Source organism: Mus caroli, unplaced genomic scaffold (genome assembly GCF_978045245.1).
Source record: "Mus caroli unplaced genomic scaffold, Mus_caroli_1 scaffold_20, whole genome shotgun sequence".
NCBI lineage: Eukaryota > Metazoa > Chordata > Mammalia > Rodentia > Muridae > Mus > Mus caroli.
In genome coordinates, this window is record NW_028227275.1 from 253797 (window position 1) to 275079 (window position 21283).

Here is a 21283-nt window from a genome sequence, read left to right on the forward strand (position 1 = left end):
GAAAATCTGGGCTGAAGGCTGCTGAAGTGAGGTGAAAAGCACATGGTGGGGGGCTCATTATATTATTCGGCTGACTTTCACTGCTAATAATCTGAAACTTTCCATAATAATAAACACCAAACCCCACTCTCAGAGGTTCAAACTCATTAGTTTGGGTTTTGGCTAGGGTGCTGGTAGTTTTTTACGGTTCCCAGGTGATTTTAATCCTTAGTCATGGTTGAGAACTAGCTTGATCTTTTGAGTAAAAGATGCCAAGGCCTGTGTTAGGACCATGACTGAGGCAGAGGCCACAGCTGATGAAAGGACTCAAGAGGTCAAGGAGCTGAGCACATGGTCTCTGAACATGGCAGAAGAATGAGGAAGAGGGAAGGGTTGGGGACACTGCAAAGACTTCAACTTCTAGTAACTGGTAAGCAGGGAACATTCTTGAGGGCTGCAATTTGGGGGACCTGGAAAAAGCAGCTGCATGTGTTGGGTATGTTGACCTGATGGCGGAACTTTAGTGGAGATCTCTACTCCAGTACACTTTGCTTATTGGGTTTAGAGACCACATGGAAACTCTGAAGAAACATAAACGTAGGAAAGCACCCTAAACAGAGGCCACATGAGTCTACAAAACAATAGTATCTTGAGTCTACCTTTGAGAAGAGACCCCAGATGATCCTACTGTTTTCCCTGCCCCCACCCCCACCCCCAGCCCTTCTTAATCTCCAACCCCAGGTAGAAATCCAAAAGGTAGTGGACCATGCCATGAGCCTGAGGGGCTATGGCTATCCTGATCAAAGGCTAAGGGACTCCTGAGTGTATTTTAGTAATCTTCCTAAAAACTCATTCATTTGTTAAACAAATGAGAGACAACACAGCTGAAGGAAGTCCTGAGAACATAAGACATTGCCACCTAACTGTCTTGAAACAGCCAATGGGCACTCACTGAACAGGAGTTTACTGATGTTACTTCTGTGTTCAGGGATCTCTGCTGGATGGGGTGAACATGAAGCTCAAAAGCAAAAAGTTTTCATTCCCAAGGGAAATAGACAGTAAACCAGCAAACAAAAATACTAGCCATGTATTTTACCTGAAGCATTTCAGCTGGAGGAAGAGCAACAGCACGAAAGAGCTATCTCAACATTACAAACTTCCCCAGTTTCCCAAAGAACAAGAGTTTAGATTCTTCACATTTCAAAACCATCAGGCCTATCTTTATTTCCTCTTGACAAAAAAAGAAAGAAAGAAAGAAAGAAAGAAAGAAAGAAAGAAAGAAAGAAAGAAAAGAAAAGAAAAGAAAAGAAAAGAAAAGAAAAGAAAAGAAAAGAAAAGAAAAGAAAAGAAAAGAAAAAAGAGAAAAGAAAAGAAAAGAAAAACGAAACGAAATGAAACTTGCCGAACACAGAAGACCCAAGGGCCACTTGACAGGGACTTACCACTAAGTCCAGGAACTGAATGTAGCACTCCAGCCCAGGCCTGGTTTCACAGAACTGTCGAAAAAGCAGTCTCCCAATTGGTTGCTTGTCACATAGACTGTAGTAATCTCTGTCTGGAGAAAAAGACAAGAAACGTGTGATGAATTAGGTCCAGAATTCTGGGTAGATAGATGGAACAAGATAATAGAGAACTGATGTCATTATCTTCTAGGGTCTGCAGACCCAGAGAGAGAAGTCTAGAATGGTGCCAGGCCACACCTGGCTCTGTTTTGCAGTACTATCATTTCTATATGAACATACTGGTGGTTCTGGAAATTATGGCTCTACTTCCTATCTGACCAAACAACGTGAAACAGAGCCTGATTCTGGTGACTGAATAAAGGTTTCAGGCTCATGGCCTAAGCCAAGCCAACCAGTACATTTTCTTGTTCTGAAGGCCGGTGCCTACAATGGTGTCCTTGACCTTGTGTGAAAAGATCCTATGAGAAGGAGGCTGAACCAGGGCGTCATAACTGAGAAAACAGCAGAGTTGGTCCCTTGTAATATCCAGATACCTAGATCAAATCATGCCTGTAGCCCACACCACACCTGAAAAACTGATTTAAAGGAAGACATTCCCTCTGTTTAGGGCAATTTAAAAAAAATCCTAAATTACTTATAATTCAAACCATCCTACTGGATAGAGTTTTGTACTGGTTGTTGTTGTTGTTTATTGCTTTTTTTCTCCCAGTTTTACCCAGTTGGAGCAAAGCCCACTCTTTGGATGCTTCTAATGAAAATCATACATTTCCCAGATGAATATGCACAAAAGCAAAAAATGACTATCCTTTAGCCACTAAGTCACCAAGAGGGTTCTGAAGAAGAAACAAGGTGATCCACCCAGCCCACCCCCAGGAGCTAAAGTGCTAGCACTGGATGTTTTGTTAGTTCAATGGGCACACTGTACCCTCTTTTGGACCCTCTTTGTTTTCCCTCCTATGAAAAACAAGATTCATATTTGGGGCTGGGACCAGGATTCTTTCCTTGCAATGACACTACAGAATCTTTGAGCTTTCACTGGTCAGAGGATGCTTGAGGCATCGATTGAAGCATGCTGTCCCAGATGCTCCCCAACACTGGGCATTTTGGCCCTCCAATCAGCAGATACCCCTCAAACTGACAAAGCTTGGAAACAACTTGGTAGAAAAGAAGAGCTTAGTCCTTAGCAGTTAGGGAGCAGGGACAACTATCTACTAGCGGGGTCAAGGGGGACTGTTATTAGCCTGGATGTAAATTCTTTTAATCTATTTCATCTCTCCCAAAATATTCTCTCCCAAATATTCTCTCCCAAAACCTCTGAACAAATCCCCACCAAACCTTCTGGTTCTGGAGTGCTGGTACCTCCCAAGTTCTGAAGATGGTTTGTGACTCAGCCTTAGCAAATCAGAGTCTCCTGTCTTCTAGCCATAATGACAGATTCAAAAATGGGCAAATGCAGCCAACAGTGGTGATGCACATCTAATCACAGCACTCAAGAGGCAGGGTACGGATATCTGTGAGTTGGAGGCCAGGCTGGTCTACACAGAGAGAGTTCTAGGGGAGCCAGGGCTACACAGAGAAACCCTTTCTCATAAAACCAAAAAAGAATGGGTAAATGACTCAGTCCCATCTAATCATAACCTTCATTCTCCTCAACACAATGATAAGGTTAAGCATAGGTACTTGACACAATAACAGCCAAATTGGAGGCCTGTTTCCTCCATAAGTTCAGAGAGTGGTTCATTTCCCAGACCTAGCCACTACAGTTAAAGCATGTGATATTAACCCTGGAACTGCTTCTAAAACTTCCTGGAAAGAGGCTTGCTGATTTCCAGCGTGCTGAGGACTTAAGACTGATGAGATTTTTTTTTTTCCTTCCAGACAGGTAAAGCCTGGGCATTCATATCTGGCATTAACTACAAAGAGTATACATACATTGCTCTTTTCATGAGCAAATGGCTCAAAAGCAGGGGCTATTTTGATAGGAACTCATGGGTTACAAATATATACAGAAGTCACTCACAAATGTGGCTTTCTGTAAAGCAGATACTTTGATCAACATGAATGAGCCCCATGCCAAGTCATCCTCTATGTGGCCCCTCCCTAGCTGCTTGCTTCAGTCTAGACCAGTGCCGAACTCTTGACTTAACGCTACCCTTCAATGTAGGCACAGGCTTCAAATCTCCAGGCACAGACAGTTCACACATAGCCACTCCATCAAGCATTTAGTCTCACTGTGTGCCAGGTTCTGAGGAGGCAGAGAAGGGCACTACCCAGGTAGAAGAAACAACATGGTGCATGTGGATGAGCAGACAAGATCTAAGTGATAGTTATGAAATGGCATGCTAGAGGAGAGTGATTGTCAGCCACAGGAAGAATCATGGGCACTGTGGTTCATGGCAGGTCAGTAGTCTGTACCTGTAAGCACAAGGCTCAGTACACAGCCTAGTGCTCACTGACTCCTACTCAGCACTCCCCACCCTGCCTCCAACACACCCTGGGGAAGAAAACCAAACCTCTGTACCTTTCCCCAATCAAGGAGCTTTCCCTATAAAATTCTGGAAACAGAGCAAATTACCATGTATCAAACTTCAGTGTTACTCAATTATGGGAAAGGGCACAATACCTCTTCTTTGATTTGAGCAAGGTAACCCCCTGTTTCCAAAAGCAATTATGAGATTTCATGTACCATATTGTGACTAAGAGTTCATCTGACAGAATTTCTTCCTCCACATATGGTGTTTCCTGTCAGTGTGGAAACAAGGCTGATATAAACACAGGCACAGTAAACATCATGTGATTCTGACATAAGTTGTCAGAAACACACACATACACAAACACACACGCACAGCCTCAAATACACCTTCACTGTTTCTCCAAACCCTACAGAAGATCTCAAACAAGAAAGCAACTTACTAGCTGACCAGTAAAGGTCAAAGGAACCAGGAATTGTCTTTCCAGGTTTTGTTCTTAGCCTCCAATAGGGTTCTGCTATTCTTATCCACAAAAGTAAATGGAACTCAGATTCCTTTAGGAACAGATTCAGCCATAGTAGGAAGAATATGGACATGGGAATGGTCAAGGTGACAGGAGGAAGTGCAAAGCAAAGTTCCCAGTGTGGCAAGACTAATGTGAAGGGCAGATAGTCCCTGCAAAGTCTAATGATAATGAAGCTGGAGACATGAGGAGGAACTATGCAGAGTGGCCTGGGGGTATACCCTCTTTGATCTTGCAGCAGTGCTGACTATGCTCACAATCAGGTTTTCAATGTTTCCTGGGAAGTGTCAAGAGGGCAGAAGACAATCTGTAAAGCTGTACATACCAGGAACATGCACACTGCATATGCAAAACACACACACACACGCACACCCCAACTCTTATAAAACCTGAATCCTTGCCTTGGGTCATGGTCCATGACCCAAGCATTCTGACTTTGTTATTTTGCTTCATTTATTCACCCATTAAACTCTCTTCTAAGGAGTCTTGCTTCTTGGTACTAGAAAGTTCTTGTAATTTTAAAGATCACTTCTTGAATTCAGGATAGAGTATGTAACCACTATGGGGTGTCACAGAGTAGACAGAGGAATGTACTTTTAAGTAAAGAAAGTACAAGGTGTTTGGGGATAGGGGCCAAGGTACAAAGGAACAAGTGTCAGCAACGTTTGTTAAGTGGCAGGAGGAATTTACCTGGTGATAAGTAAGGGTCTCAATACCTATGTTCAAACACACAGTACAGCAAGCCTCTTCTTTCCCTATCTTCCCAGGTCAGGCTGATATTTGCCAACATGTCAACGAACTGAAGGCATAACAGGACCAAATGCAATGTCCTCAGATCTTTGCTTTAGCAATATTCAGGTGCCTGATCTGGGCCTCTTACAAGTCCAAGACACCAAAGTACTGGCTAGAAGCAGTCTCACCTGTCATCACTCCATGAAATCATGGGCTTGAGTTTCTAGGCCTTTCTAGGCCTCAGTTCCTCATCTATAAAATCAAGGCATCGGAATGATCAGCTGCTGAGTCCCTTCACAGACTGGAGCCCTCCTTGACTGCCAGTTTCACAAATGATTAGTGGTCTCAAGATAGTGGTCTCAAGATTCCAAGTCCAATACTAAAAGCTCACTTTTACCCAGGATTCCAAAGCTCTGCTTTTGTCTACTCCTGGTGACAATGCCTGGTCTGGTGTATTCCTCCCTGAATCTAAGGCAAAGGTTGGTAAAATTTTGTGAAGACTAGTAGTAAATATCTTAGCTTTTGAAGGCTGTATGATTTGGGTCATAGTTATTCAACAACGCAGTTGTAATGAAAAGTCCCCCTGATACTGTATGAATTGTCTATGAGAATTCTGAATCTCATAAAATTTTATTTATAAAGCAGGTGGAGCACCACCATTTGATCACATGCTAATCTCTATTTTCGCCTCCATCCCCTTTGCAATGTAATGTGATGCTGACCTGATTCCTCTGTCACCTGAACATATGACCAATAGAAAAGGAAAGCAGACCTGAGTCAGAAAAGTCAAATCCATTCCAGGTGGAACCCAGTCCCTTTCCAGAGTCCAGTGACCCCTGGACATATATATCAATATACACATGAAAAACCATGAGATGTCACATTCTGCAATCAAATACCACTTAACACTCAAGCCAAACAAACAGACATCAAGAGCAAACACAGCATGGATAAACCCAAGCAGCATTGTGTAGGTCCAAGATCTGGAAGGAAAAGCTACATGCACAGTTGATCCCAAAAGTCTCAAACTCAAAAAAATCAAATTCCACAGTGACCAAAATCAGAACAATAGTGGGAGATCAGGGAATTCATGACAGAGGCACATGAAGGAAGTCGAGTATGATGAAAATGTCCTATGCTATGACTCTGGTGATTGCACAGCTGTACATGTTTATAAAAAGTCATTTAATTATACACTTGAAATTGATGACTACACTGCACTCAAGCAGTAACATTTCAATAAAGATAACCAAAGGATGGCACATGTTCTCAGATATCTCTCTCTTTCTCTCTCTCTCTCTCTCCCTCCCTCTCTCCCTCTCTCCCTCTCTTCCCTCTCCCCTCTCCCCCCCCCCTCCTCTGGAAGGCAGTGGCTGGTGGGAAGCATTGGAGATTGGGATCATGCTGATGCCAGACGGCCCAGTACAGCAACAGGCAAATTTACAGGGTCAATACTTTAGACAGAACAAAACTTAAATATCTGGGGCTAGCAAGAATGCCCAGCAAGAAACTCTGAACTCTTCTAACTCTTAAGTGTACATTCATACATACAGAGACAGATATACATTTTGGTCACTAACTCCTGCTGGCAGCAGAAGAGTATTAACTAACAATTAATTGTTAGAGTTCCTTTCTCTATTGCCCAGGAGACTCACCTCTCACTAGCCAGGTGAGAGGGAGGCCTGAAGCAATTAAATCTTTGTGAATCAGGAAAAGAAAGTCATGCTCACAGAAAAAAAAACTTTTACACAGGCAATATGCACAAAAACACACACATTTATATATGTACACAGACATGTCAGGCCCAACCACCTGTCTCATCTACACCACAAATATTCATGCATAGTTACATACACACCTATACTTGCAAATGCATATGTGTGTGTGTGTGTGTGTGTGTGTGTGTGTGTGTGTGATATATGGTAGATGGAACAAAAGCCCACACAAGCAAGTTTCACTGTGCAAGCAACAGCAAAGAAAGAACTTACTCATTCTGGATGAAAAATAAGTTCCAACTTTTATTTCTTAGAGAAAGAAAAAAAGCTACCTTTTGGTAGAGCTTAAAAAAAAACAAACACCAAAAAACCCTATCCTTGTTAGTAAGAAGAAACTTGCTGTCAAGAAAAAAAATCTGTCTCGTGGTAAGAAGAAGCCTGCCCGCTCTGTCTGTCTTTGCTCTGCTCCTATTCTGATTCTCTTCTGCTTCTGCTCTTATTGTCATTGTTCCTAGTTCTTGTACTTTTTTAGGATACATGATCACATGGTATTCCAAGCCTCTTTTTTCAAAAGTTCACAGCAAGTTCAAACATAAATTCAAATCATAAATTGAATATGAAGTTCCAACAGAAATGTTTACATGTGTTTCCATTAAGACTATTTATCTAGCTAAACATTCATTATCTGCCACTAGCTCCACAGGTTCATTAAGAGTTTGAAACAATAATTCTTATGTCTAAGTTAGCACAATTTTGTCAAGAGGCAAATTATCTGCTTAGTGTCTCATTAGTATTGAAGTTTTGTATAGATAAATCTAGTCAATATTTTATCTTTTGTCCTTGCACATACAATAAATGCTTCATTCCCAGTTGAGGACCTTAAGTTATCAATAGCTTCACATTCAGCCTAAAAGGAATGTTTTTCCTGATCAAAAATCTGTTTCAACCCTGCTTTCTACCTTACTGCAATTAACACTTGACATATGAAAGTTTATAGAGCCCTAATTGCAGCCTTCATACTTAGGGGGCTCAAAATTACTTGTATAAATTTAGTAAATTTATACTATCATTATTAGGAATTAAGAAATCTTCTATTGATTTCAATGTGGGAACAAGAAGCAGGGGGCAGAAGCCACAGAGAAAAAAATGCATCCATCATCAGTACTGCCTTAGGTGCCAGTGCAGCTGCTGCCTTAGCACCTGGGAAGGATTCCCTACCACAGGATAGTGTGCTGGGAGAGGAGCTGAGGGGTTCCTTTGTGTGGTGATGATTGTTTAAACAATGGAGGGGGCAGAACCAAAAGAAGAGGCTAAGAAATAAAACAGATTTCCCTACTTTAAAAAAGAAAGAAAGAACTCATCTATTTGTCTACATAGCATTACTACACTACAGTACATCTTCGTTGATCTACAAAAAATGTGCAATAGGGTGGGCTAGTGCCTACAAATTTTTATATTAATTTAATAATGACAGGAAAGGCATATCAGTTGCAAGAATCAATCTTGAGATGAGGATTCTGAAAGCCTTGTAATTCAAAATTATGCAGACCATGCAATATGATGTTTCATCTCCAGAATGATACTTGTATGACTTTAGCCTTTCCTAAATGGCTCCTGACATAAGTTTGCTTCTTCAGCCATAAAATGAGAAAGTCCTAACTATGGACTCACTCGAGGGCTCCAAGCAGGGACATGTCTGCATCATCCAGGAACTAGAGTTCCCCAGGCTCCTTCAGATGAACTGGATCTAAAATTTCCAGGTGGGGTCCAGATCTGTGTTTGAACATACTGTCCCAGTTTACTCTTCTAAGGGGACCTTCCTAAATTTCTAGCCCATCACAGATGGACACACATATATAAACTCACACCACTAGCAAACCTGTTCATACCTGACTGCCTAGAATGAACTGGCTGTGAGGAACAAAGCATGTCTACAGTTACCAAGATCAGAAGCAGCAGAATTATCTGTGCTTCTGAAAGGAACCATTTGGTCTTTTTCAGAAATATCTATCTGGTTTGATTTTTTGTTTGTTTGCTTATTTGTTGAGACATGATTTCTCTGTGTTGCCCTGGCTGTCCCGGACCTTACTCTGTAGATCAGACTGGCCTCCAACTCAGAGATCCCACCTGCCTCTACCTCCTGAGTGCTAGGATTAAAGGTGTTCACCACCATATTAGAGCTTCTTCTCTGGCAATCTTAAGGGCTTAGCAATACATTAACCCAAAGCTGCTGGTGCCTAGTTTGTAGTTATAAAATGAAACAACAACAAAGAATGAAGGTGCAGTTACAGCAAGCTGAGCAAGCAGTGTCCCATATAACAACCAATGTCTATATCCAGCCATATCCAAAGCCATAGGTTTTATTCCTGTTTTTTTTTGTGTTTGTTTGTTTGTTACATGAACCAACAGATTCCCTTTTACCCTTAAGCTCATTTGTTTTAAATTCCAGTTTATTACAACAAAAATAGGCTAACTAATAAACCTTTCAGCCCTGAACAGTATTTGGAAGACTGAAAATGAAAGCCTATGCACAATTAAGCACTGCTTCCCCTTCCACTCAAAGCTGGATCTGCACAGAGATTCTAGAAAGTATGTTTTCACTGATGACTAGTACACCATCTTGGAAATATCCAAACATCCCACCGTTCTTGCATCCCAGAAGCAGACGGGGCTGCATGACTGGGCAAGAACTCCTACAGAGTTCATGATGTTGGGATCTGAGTCCTACCTGTATCCTTCGGCTCAGCGTATGGATATCCTCAGCTGGGTGTGGATTTTGCCAAGTCTATTATCATGGCTGTCTTTCACAGCAGGTGGTTACAATTTATAGCAGTGTATAGAGACCACAGTGCCTGAGATATCCCCTCTATATAACAGGATTACCCAACTACCCACAGAAATGATGCTAACAGTCAGCAAGTGGCTCTGGGTAATGAGTTTGTCTTGGGTAAATCCCTTTCCAGAGGCTCAGCTGCCCCATGAACTGCTGACACTAACACATAAGAGCACCCCACCCAGTCCCAGCATATGGTCTGTCTTGTGTGAATAGCAGCCAGGATGACAGAAGATAGAAATGAAGGCTTTTATTGCATTGAAGTCTCTGAAAGGTAAGTAAATAGAACCAATGAAAAAAGGCTCGACACCCTGACAACAGGCTCTCAAGCTGAGTTGCTTTTCTGTCCTTGAGCCACTGGATTCAAGCTCTGGGAGGGCCTGGATCTATTACCAGCTTTGCCTTGCATGGAGACCCTCGCTCTGAATGAAGCCACATGTCTCTCAATAGCTCATGCCTGCGGTTAAGAACCTAATTCCTTTAAGACTCAGAAAACAGTAATGATATTGATAGTGAAGGTAAATAAATGTTGTCATTGTTTTCATTCTTTTCCAGTTACATGAAATGGGAACATACTTTCTTAATTAAGACTCTGTGGTATGTGGGCACTTAGTGGGCAAGCAGATCTCCCCAACAGAAGGCCAGAACACAGACATAGAGGACACCAGAGCTCCCCTCTGATATTCACAATACCTGAGTTCAACATTGACCACCCAATACCTACCCCACCCCCTGGGGCTTTTGGAGTCTTGGCCACAATCCTTCTATAGCAAACATGGAACATCCATGGGTGGCAGTGTAGGGAGGGGTGACCATGACTGAAACCTGCTTAGGACTGTTTTCATTGTTGCCCCAGGCACTCCTTGAACTTGAGCCAAGGAAAATGTAGGTTCCATTTCAGGAATAAGAACAAGAATGAAATGTGGCTTCCTGAGGAAATGGAAACGCTAACACCGGAGCCCTCTGAAATGAAACCACATGTTATAGTAAACTGGGGGTGGAGATGGGGAGGCCCCCAAAAAGGATTCCTGCTGCCATTTCTCCACCAGATAGATACCCATGTCATTGTACTTTATTTAACTGTATTTCCCTGAAGCACCAGGTTATTGGCAAGGAAACAAGTTCTTCATGGTCCCTAAGACAATATAGGAAACCCATGTGGAGACTGAATTAAAGTCCACAAGCCTCCATTCTGCCACATTCCAGATCTGATACAATAAACAGAGAAGGTGATTTGAAATCAACTTTCTCTCAAATGTTCCTGCCAAAGCTGGAAAAAAGCAGTCTGGCTTTTGCTCGGAGGAAAAATAGTCTGTGACGTTAGTGAGGAGTGATAGCGTCCTGAGTAAGGGCAGTTCCTCACAGTCTGCCCCCTGGAAGGAGCAGGAAAAGGGAAACATTTGGTATTTAGTTAGCAACAGCTGAGCTGGTTCTGATTACTTCAAGAATGATGTTGTATATGAATAAAAATGACATATGGCACATTACACAAACACACCCTCACCAAATGCCATCTTCCTGTGTCTCTTTTCCCCCTCATTCTGGTCTCTAGTTTTACCAGTGCCTTGTGCTTGTCACATATCTTGGGAATATCATAAATAGAAAGCCCAGGTTTTACACAGTTGGTGGCACTTACAGAAGTCACATGTCAAAGCCAATGGGTTTTTTTTGTTTTGTTTTTTTTTTTTTTTTTTGAGCCCAGGTTGCCAGTAGGAGGGAAAGAAGAGTGCATGCCTGTAGCTTTGAAGAAAGATTTAGGTACCATGGGTTGCAGGGGCAGGGTGCTTTTGGGTGACCCTCAAAGTGCATCAGAAAGGTATCTGGAAGTCCAGGAAGGGGCTAAGGCTGAGATTGTCAGAGTGTGGAGATATGGCCCCTACAAAGTACCCTAACCTCAGTCAGGCAATGACCTCCTTCTCATTCCTAAAGTACAAAAAGCAGACAACTTAGATATCTTCTCACAGTAGGAATGGAATGAATAACTAATAAATTAAGGGGTAGGGTGAGGGAGATGGGAGGACCAGTTAGGGGAGAAGGACCCAGAATCCTAAGAAGAGCTGGAGACAGAGTCAGGAGCTGAGTTCCAGGTCTGACTCTAACTTACCAATTCCAAAAGGAGAGGAAGCACTGGACGTGAACTGATCTCATCTGCAAAGCATCTCAGTGACTGAAAACCTCACTTCTGCACACTACTCAGAGGACATGGTACCCTGCAGCAGAAAAGTCACCTGGAATATCAGTGCTGCTTCTTCTGAATGCTGGGAGGAAGTAGGAAACATAAATGCAAATCCTATGCTCGCTTCTATTTTAATAAACTTTCACAAATTTTAAATTTCACAAATGTTGAAATTTTCACAAATGAAGAGCCTGGAAAGCAAAGATCTGTGACCATCAGTCATCCAGTTTTGTGCAGGGGGTAAAAAACGGGTGGTGCTCGGAACTCTGTTTTACTTCCCAAGCTGAGGCAGAACTCCCCAGTGATCTAAGTCCAGGCCTACCACAGAGCAACCAAGGACAGCCTGGCTTAGAGTGGATGATGCTCTCCATGCTGGGGCCCTGCAGCAACCATTCTAGGGATGCCATCCCTTAACTCGGGCATTCTTTCATTTGGTTGTTTATTTGTTTGTTTTCTCTCAGACCTGTAAAATTTTAGGAGAGTCAATATCCAGGCCACTCCCAGACAGACTATATCAACACTGAGGTAGAATGAATGTTTTGTGGAAGTTTACCAGGTGGTTCCAATACTAAATTCCATAATAAGGTCTGGCTCACTACTGTGTACCTACAGCAGCACTTGGCCCAAGCAGCAGAATGGGTGTATGCACAAAAAGAATGAGCTATGGAGCAGCAAACTAGTGGAAGCAACAATGCTACTTCCAAATCTCAGGCCATTCCCTGGACATCCCTCTATGGTCAATATACTGGAAATGAGGGTCACCCAAAAGCACTAGGTGATAGTTAATTGTTAGTAATATGCCTCCCATTCAACAGCAATAAAGGAAGACCAGGTGACTTGCTAGACTCTCAGTACCAGTCAGAGCTGCAGCATCCCCAACCCTGACCAGGTGTCCCTGCTTCTTCCTGGACCACTGGCCAGGGTATAGTAAGGCTAACAGCTATGCAGCCAAATGTAGCTTGAAAAGTGAATTCCTGGGAAGGTGTAGTAATAATAGTCTCCCAAAAGTCCTGATGTCTCTAGGTTAGCAATTTCTCAGTCCTCAACATGATTTCCTTCAACATGATTCCCAATGAAAAATTCAGTCTTAGCCTGTGTATTCATGGCAGGCATTTCACCAATCAGTACCCAAGACTCTTTCTCATCCTGGTGCAAAGACACCAGTCTTAGCAGGAAACTCAATCTGCTCTTCAGTTCTCATTCTTGGCATGCAGAGAAAAAAAATACAGGAAGGCCCTCCTCTATTTCTTCCTCCAAGCCATCATGGGTTTGACCCGTTGGACTATAACCCAGATCTTTGGTATAGTTTGGCAAATATCAAACTACATCAACTCCTTCTTTCAAGCCTTCCACCTGTGATTAGCCTGGCTTTAGTCTAATGAGGAGTTGTAAATGCTAAAGAGGGAAATAGAGGTGTGCTCACAGGCATAAGAGTTTACCCAATGTCTGTTTCAGATAGAGATCAGAGGAAGAAGGTGTTTTACCAGGATCTAGTACAGGGGAGCAGAGATCTAGACTTAGATATTGCTTAGAGATGTCACCTGTTGATGTTGGGACTGTGTGTGCATAAACAAGTACATGTGTGTATGTAATGTATGTGTGAGAGTACACATACATGTGAATGAGCATGTGTGTGAAATCCAGAAGCCAATGCTGGGTTTCTTCCTCAATTACTGTCCACTGTATTTTCTAATACATTCTCATTGAACCTGGAGCTCACCAATTCACCTAGACTGGCCAACCAGAAAGCTCCAGGGGTCCATCAAGTTCTGCCTCCTCAGTGTCTCCTTGGTGTCAGGAATAGGGACATGTACTAATGCATCTAGCCTCCTGCATGTGTGCTGGAGATCTAAATTCAGATCCTCATGCTTGTATTGATGAAGCCACCTCTCCAGTCTCTGATGTCAGAATTTAGATAAAGATTTTTTGTCAGAGCTACTTTTAGGAAAGAGAAGGGTTTAGGTCAGACAGTGGCCTTCCTATTTTGTTACCAGGTATATAAAATAATAATAATAAAATAAAACTGAAGCAATAGTAGGTAACAAAAACAGAGCTACTTTGCTGTATGTTAAATACCATCCTAGACACCACATACCTGTCTCATGTAGCCTTCAGTTGTCTATGGGAAGATATTGTCTTAGATAAGGTTTTCATTGCTGTAAAGAGATACCATGACCAAGGCAACTCTAATTGGGGCTGGCTTACTGGTTTTGAGGTTCAGTCCATTATCATCATGGTACTGTCCAGGCAGGCATGGTACTAGAGGAGCCAAGAGTTTTACATCTTGACCAGAAGGCAGCTAAGAGAAGACTGGCTCTTTCAAGCAGCTAGGAGAAGGTCTCAAAGCCCATCCCCACAGTGACACTTTCTCCAACAAAGCCAAACCTACTCCAAGAAGGCCACACCTCCTAATAGTGCCACCCCCTGGGCCAAACCACCACAGGTACTATAACCACTCTGTATTTCAGATGCTTGAAAATAAAGCCCTAATCAGAGTCAGCATAAGGTCAAGGAGCCAGCAAGAGGCAGTGCTGGGGTTTGACCACAGTTTCTGCTGACTACAGATCTGGCCTGCATTCTTGAAATCCACAGTAACAACAGACAAGGACCTGAATCTAAAATGTAGGTGATATTATGTCAATGCCACCAGGTGACAACCTTCATATGGAATAAGAGGTACCCAAGAATGATAGTTAATGTGTCAAACTACAGGATCTAGAATCACCTAGGAGACAAAGCTCTGAGTATACCTGTGAGGGAGTCTCTGGATTAGGTTAGGCTCTTAGCATGTCTGTGTGGAACTGTCTACATTGAGATGAGAAGACCTATTCACTGTGGGCAGCACTATTCTATGGGTTGAGGTCCAGTACTGAATTAAAAGGAGAAAGTGAGCTGAGTAGGAACATTTCATTTCTCCACTTCCTTTTTTCAGATGCAATGTAACCAGCTGCCTCAAGCTCTTGCAAGCCATGCCTTCCCCACCATCATAACTTGTACCCTCAACTATATGTCAAGATAAATCCTTTCTCCTTTAAGTTGCTTTTGTCAGGGTATAATTATCATAGCAACAGGAAAAGTAAGACACTAAGTAATCCAGATATCCGTGGGTCCATTTAGATCTAGACTGCCTCTGCCCCATGAGTCTAGAGCAGCCATCCTCCAGAAGATGAGGTCTGGAAAAACATGACTGCCCAGGACTAGCTGTCAAATAGGTATCTACATGCACTTGCCAGTCCAGCTAAGAGATTGAGTTGGGATGCCCTCCTAGTCTTGTCACAGAAAGTGGGACCTGACTTCACCTTCCTGAATCTTCACTTCTGAATCATGTACCATACAGGATTGTGCAACTCACATTTTGTCCCATGCCTTTGGCTACTGTTCTAAGAAGCAGCCTTGCCTCCTTAGTTAAGCTGTGAGTCCTCTCTGTCTTACTATCTTTTACCTGTAGTGTTTGGGACAATCTAGATTCTTATGAAATCACCAATAAATTATACAAATAGTAAGAATGATTTAAAAATAAAAGCCCTGAGAACTTGTCCAAACAAATCTGGTGTTCCTTCAAGTCCCAAGTGCCCAAAGGAGAGACTTTAAGCCAACAGGACAGGAATATAAACAGGGTTAGTCTGCCTCAGAGTAAGCAGAGGACTAGAATGCTTCACTTCTAAAACATCCAGGAACCTAGAACAGAGCCAGACACAGAGCCATGAGAAATGACTCTTGCTGGTCCAGTAAATGAACAGATTAGGACCTAATAATATAGGACCAGACACTCATATGGTTTGAGGCAGGAGATTTCTATGAGTTCAAGGACAATCTGGGTTATATAGTGAGTTTCAGGTACAGTAAGAGCTAAAGTTCTAGCTGAGTTGGTACTTGTCTAATACAAACAAGGCCCTGGGTTTGATTCACAATAACATATGTACAGGTATGTTGATACACATCTGTAATTCTAACACTTGAGGAATAGGAATAGGAAATCAGAAGTTAAAGGTCGTCTTTGGCTACATGCCTAGGCTTTTGAGGCCAGTCTGAGCTACATAAAACCCAAGGCAGCAATAGCTAGCGAATGGCTGCATGTGAATATTGCAATTCCAAATTTCTCCCTATGCTAGGCCAGGATGTGTTCAGCGTTAAAAGAAACAAAGTCCCTTCCATGTGAGCAACAGATGAGTAAGTCCTTTACTAAAACTTCAGGACCCTAGGCTGTCAACATGATTCAGAGTATAAAGACACATGCCACCAATTCCAACAACCTTGAGTCCCAGGATCCATATAGAACTTACTACTGCATGTTGCCCTCTAATCTCACATTTGCAGAATGGCATACACAAATCCAACCCATAAATAAAATGTAATTTTAAAATTTGGAAAAAAAAAAACATTCAAAGGGTCTGGAGAGATCACTCCGCACTTAAGGGCACTTGCTGCTCTTGCAGAGAACATAGATTTGGTTCCCAGCACACAAATGGAGGATTACAACCACTCTAGCTCCAGGGGATTCAGCTGCTTCTTCTGATCTTTGCAGGGACCAGGCATATACATAGTGCACTGTATGCATAAAGGCAAAATTCTTGTACTTATAAGATTAAAAAAAACTTTATTTTACAAAATAGGATTTTTTTTCTTTTATGTATATGCTAGAAATTGAACCTGAGTTCTCTGGAAGAGCAGCCAGAGCTATTAACAGCTGAGCCATCTCTCCAGCCCCCCGCCCCCCAAATAAATAAATAAATCTTTTTTTTTCATTCCAAAATCCTCACTAAAGGACCCCACCCAAGTCTGGTTCAGGGACCCCACTGGAGGCCATTTTAGCCTCCTTCCTCATACCTGACACTTTGAACACCACAAGGCAGAGCTGCTCTGTCAGCCCAGAAGCCTGTGATGGATGCCATACAGGTGTCTTATATAAATCTTCAAGGGCCTTCTCAGCATGGAGCCAAGTAGACACTTTAATCATCAGGGCAAAGAAAACAAAATGCCTCATGAATTTTCATTTTTATCTCAGTAAAAGAGCACAATCAATTTGTCAGCATGCAGTACCACTTCTTGCCAAATACCACTTATTTTAGATTAAAGCTTTCTCGGCTATACAAACACTGAATAGACTCAGGAAGAACCCCAAACACATGCTTCTCTTTGCCTCTTCCCATTTTAAGAGTTCCCACATCTCATAACTGTCTAGACCCCATCAGCTTCCTCAGAGCTGGCACACTGCTCCCGGATTCTGCTCCTTTCTTCCCTTTGGCAGCCCTGAAACAGATATTTACCTGATGGGAAACCTAAAAGAAATCTTCCCAGGTGACTTAAAATGAGTGATACCTGGGAAAAGGAAAAAAGTTACTGGGCTGATCAAAACCACAATTTTGGTAAAATCCTTGTTTCTAACTGGTCTTGAAATGTAACCCACTATGGCTGTTTGTCACTGAAAATTTCCATACTGGAACTGTCCATGTTTCTTGGTTTTCCTTCTAAGCAATTAATTTGAAAAGGGATTTGCTCAGGAAAATATAATAATAAAGGTAAATTCAGAACTTCTCAAAAATCACTTTGTCACATTGGAAAGCTCCCCAGGCAAGTCCTCATAAGCCTGGGTTCTGAAAGGCTGGGCTGTGCCTATGCTTTGTACTGAGCAAGGACCCCCTAGGGTTGGTGACTGGTGCTCACCCGGGCAGCACAGCCTAAGTCACTGGCTCTAGGAGAGAAAATGTTCTAAGTATCCATTTCCTCCCAAAAGCAGCACCTAAATCTCCAACTTGAAAGCACAATTTACATACAAGGTTCAAAGTTAGGGTCAGGGCAGAAGAACCAACAGGTCATTCTCACCTCTGGGCTCAATCTAAGAAGTTGCAGATCTCCACCTCAGAAGGAATTTTTCAGGATGTACTTCATGCTGGTTGTTAATTGCCTCAGTTTCTACCCCATCATATAGGCATTCTCACTTCTTCAGTTCTTTGGCTGGGGGTGACTTCCCCCATCCCTTTGTGTATAAGTATGCACAGGTGTGTATGCATATTTATACTTGTGAGTACATGCATGTGGAGAGTAGAGATCAACTTCAGGTATTCTTCAGGAATTGTCCCCTTTAGTTTAGTTTTTAAATTTTTATACATTATTTGTTGCGTGTGTGTGTGTGTGTGTGTGTGTGTGTGTGTGTGTGTATGTCGGGAGGGTGGTTGCATACTGGCACAGTGTGTATGTGCAGATCAAGAAAATAGTTATTTTTTGAGACAGCATCTTTCATGGGGACCAGGGTCTAGCCAGCAAGCCCCAGAGATCCACTTGTATCTACCACTCCAGTTCTAGGATTACAAGCATGTACCATTACATCCAACTTGTTACAGGGGTACTCGGAATCAAACTCAAGTCTTCATGATTGGTCTCTTTAAAACCAATCCACTTTGTGCTCTACATGGTATTAGACATGGTGATTAGGCATTAGTGATTTAAGCAGAAACAACTACCATCCCTGACCAAAGCGCTCTAAGCTTTTCCCTGATGGTGACCAGTTTTAGGTCAGGAATGAGATAGTAGAGAGCCAGGAACAGGAAAACACTGGTAGATCATCTACAGTCATATGTAGGCCCTTTCCTTTTCTCCAACTCCCACAGTCATAATACAAACAAGGTTGGGTCATCTTGGACCATATCAATGAAGACAACATCCTACAAGCTGTTAACTAAATGATAAATAGAGGCTAAAAATTTAATAATCAAAGATAAGAGTTTCCATAAAAATCCTAGCCCTCACAGTACACTGTTCCTTAAGAGAGAAGTAGTTTCTCATTGAAGTTAGTTTATCAGTTTTAGTGGATGGGGAGGAGGAGTGTCTTTGTTATAGCAACTGAACCTACATTGTCTGACACACTGTGTACTAAATGCATGGCCACCACCACAAAGTTTTATTTTCTGGGACCTAAATGGATCTCATAAGTATGGATCAACATATTCAGCATACTGCCTGGCATATGGCAGATTCTCTGTCAATACCATTTATCTATCATAAGCACTAGACATTCTTGCCATATTTCTTTTATTTACTACCTTCATCAACTGCCCATAAGGGGTTAACTGAAACAGAGGGTTCACCTGCTTATATCCACTAAATCTAAACAATTTCGGATGTTGCTTTGTCAGGCAATGCAAGCCCCGGGTGTTGCTTCAAATGCAGTGCACCCACTGACTTCTTTCAACTTGACCTATAATAGTGCATCGAGGCCTCATTCCTCTCATGGTGCAAATAAAAGACTGAGGAATTAAGGTCCTCAAATATCTAAAAGCACATGTTTACCTCAAGATGGTAGAGGAAGGGGGACCACTGCCAAGTTCGAGATCACCCTGGGGTGTGTGTGTGTGTGTGTGTGTAGATAGATAGATAGATAGATAGATAGATAGATAGATAGATAGATGGATAGATAGATAGATAGATAGCTTTCTAGGTTAGCCAGGATTTCATAGTAAGAATCTGCCTTAACAAATAAATAAAAGCAGGATATTTCCAAGGATATAGCTTGTTGTGGCTATGGTATCCGACTTCATGCCAGGGTAAATGGAAAGACTTTAACAGCAGAGGTCAACACAGTGCCTGCAGCTGCCAATTGTTTTTCCTATATGTGTAGGGACTGGGGATCTGCGACAAGTGTTTTGTCCCTGGGAACATACAGAGTTTTCATTCTGTAGGTTATATCTAAGGTCCCTTGAAGAGTCTGAGGGACCAGACTTACTCTGCTCATTAAACAAAGAGCTATAGAACCAGTGAATGGACCAAATCATCTATGATTTGGTCTACAGTTGGAAACACAAGAGAAGAAACAGAATGGGCAGCAAGAGAACAGCTCTGAAAGCAGAAATTTTGGCTAATGCTTTATAACTTACATACATGTAATTGGATCAATTAAAACTTTTTAGAAAAAAAAAAGAAATGAAGGGCAATCTAAGAAAAGAAGGGTTTATCTGGGCTCACAGATTAAGAAGAGATGCAGTCCATCATGGTGTAAAAGGCATGGAAGTGGGCAAGTGAAGCAGCTGGTCACATTTCATCTACAGTCAGGAAGCAGTGAATGCTAGTGCTCAACTCTACTTATTATCACTAAGGCCCTAGTATATGGCTTAGTGTTGCCAAAGTCACAGTAGGCTTCTATCCTTAGTTAAAACTCTCTAGAAATATCCTCACAGAAATGTACAGAGTTACACACGCCTTTAATCCCAGCACTTGGGAGGCAGAGGCAAGTGGATTTCTGAGTTCGAGGCCAGCCTGGTCTACAAAGTGAGTTCCAGGACAGCCAGAGCTATACAGAGAAACCCTGTCTCGAAAAACAAAACAAAACAAAAAGAAAAAAGAAAAGAGAAAAAAGAAAAGAGAAATGTACAGAGCTGTGTCTCCTAGAGGATTCTAAATGCAGTTGATGGTGAAGAATAATAATCATCACAAGAGCCAACTGTGGTGCTACCCAATGTTCATTTACTTCCCACTTCCTATTCTGAGGCCACTGTACTACATTCAAAATTGAGTAATGCCAATCAACTCTCACAGAACTGGTAAATGGTAACCTGGACTTAGACCTCTGCAGTGTGACCAAGGCAACAAGAATCGAAACTGATGTCTTTCTTGAGGCTCAAGGATTTAAAAGGCAGGATTAGTAGTCATGGCCAGTATAAACATCTGCCTGACTTTTAAGTGCCAAATTGCACAGTCAGACACTGCTACAATATGCCTTGATGATGGTGTCTCAGCCTCTGTTTCACAAGAAACAGACCTTCAGACTTGACATAGGTCCCCTTGTAGGTTCCCCCAAGTAGTATTGAATCAGTTTCCAGCTCAAGGGAATATGCCCAGAGCAAAGCAACAGCTTCCACAGTAGAAGGCCACACTGCCTTCTTTTGGGCAATTTATCGTTGTAGCATAAATAGGGCTAACCAGTATTTATGAACAAATGACCAGGTCTTGCCCAATCCTTCTCTGCCATTTAAAAGGGGAAAACACCACTTCTAGATCAGTCTCTGACCTTTGAGAGGGTGAAGGGCCTAGCATTACTTCACTATTTAAACTGAAGACTCCAGGTGTCCCTGGTTCCTTCATACCTCACAGGTCACCGGAAATTTTTCTTTCCCTAGCCTGAGCCTCACCCACATGCTGTTCTTGTATGGGCATAGTTGCTTTTCCATCCTCTCTGACAGTGAGGAACCCACAAATAGGTCAGCATTTTTAAGTGGCTAAAAAAAAGGTTGTCAGAGCAAATTCTGGTAAAGTAACTTTCCTTTGTCAACTTTCAGAAGAGTTCCCTACGAGAAGGTAAATCTCCCTACAGACTCTGCTGAAGAGCTGGCTGAATGTTCTTTCCTTCTTTCCTTCTTTTCTTTCCTTTTCTTTCCTTTTCTTTCCTCCCTCACTCCCT

At 42.2% G+C, this 21283-nt stretch overlaps 1 protein-coding gene and 1 non-coding gene across 2 annotated transcripts in view; one reads left to right on the top strand and one right to left on the bottom strand.

Moving 5' to 3' along the window:
* Positions 1–21283, bottom strand: part of Grk5 (G protein-coupled receptor kinase 5) — a 194532-nt gene that overhangs the window by 61096 nt on the left and 112153 nt on the right. Inside the window, exon 3 of the mRNA XM_021152022.3 lies at positions 1422–1534. Coding sequence (XP_021007681.1) covers positions 1422–1534 — 113 coding nt within the window. The remainder of the gene's footprint in view (positions 1–1421; positions 1535–21283) is intronic.
* On the top strand, positions 19377–19503 carry LOC115030050 (small nucleolar RNA SNORA44). The gene has a single exon (XR_003835641.1). It is a non-coding gene; the product is annotated as a small nucleolar RNA SNORA44 (small nucleolar RNA).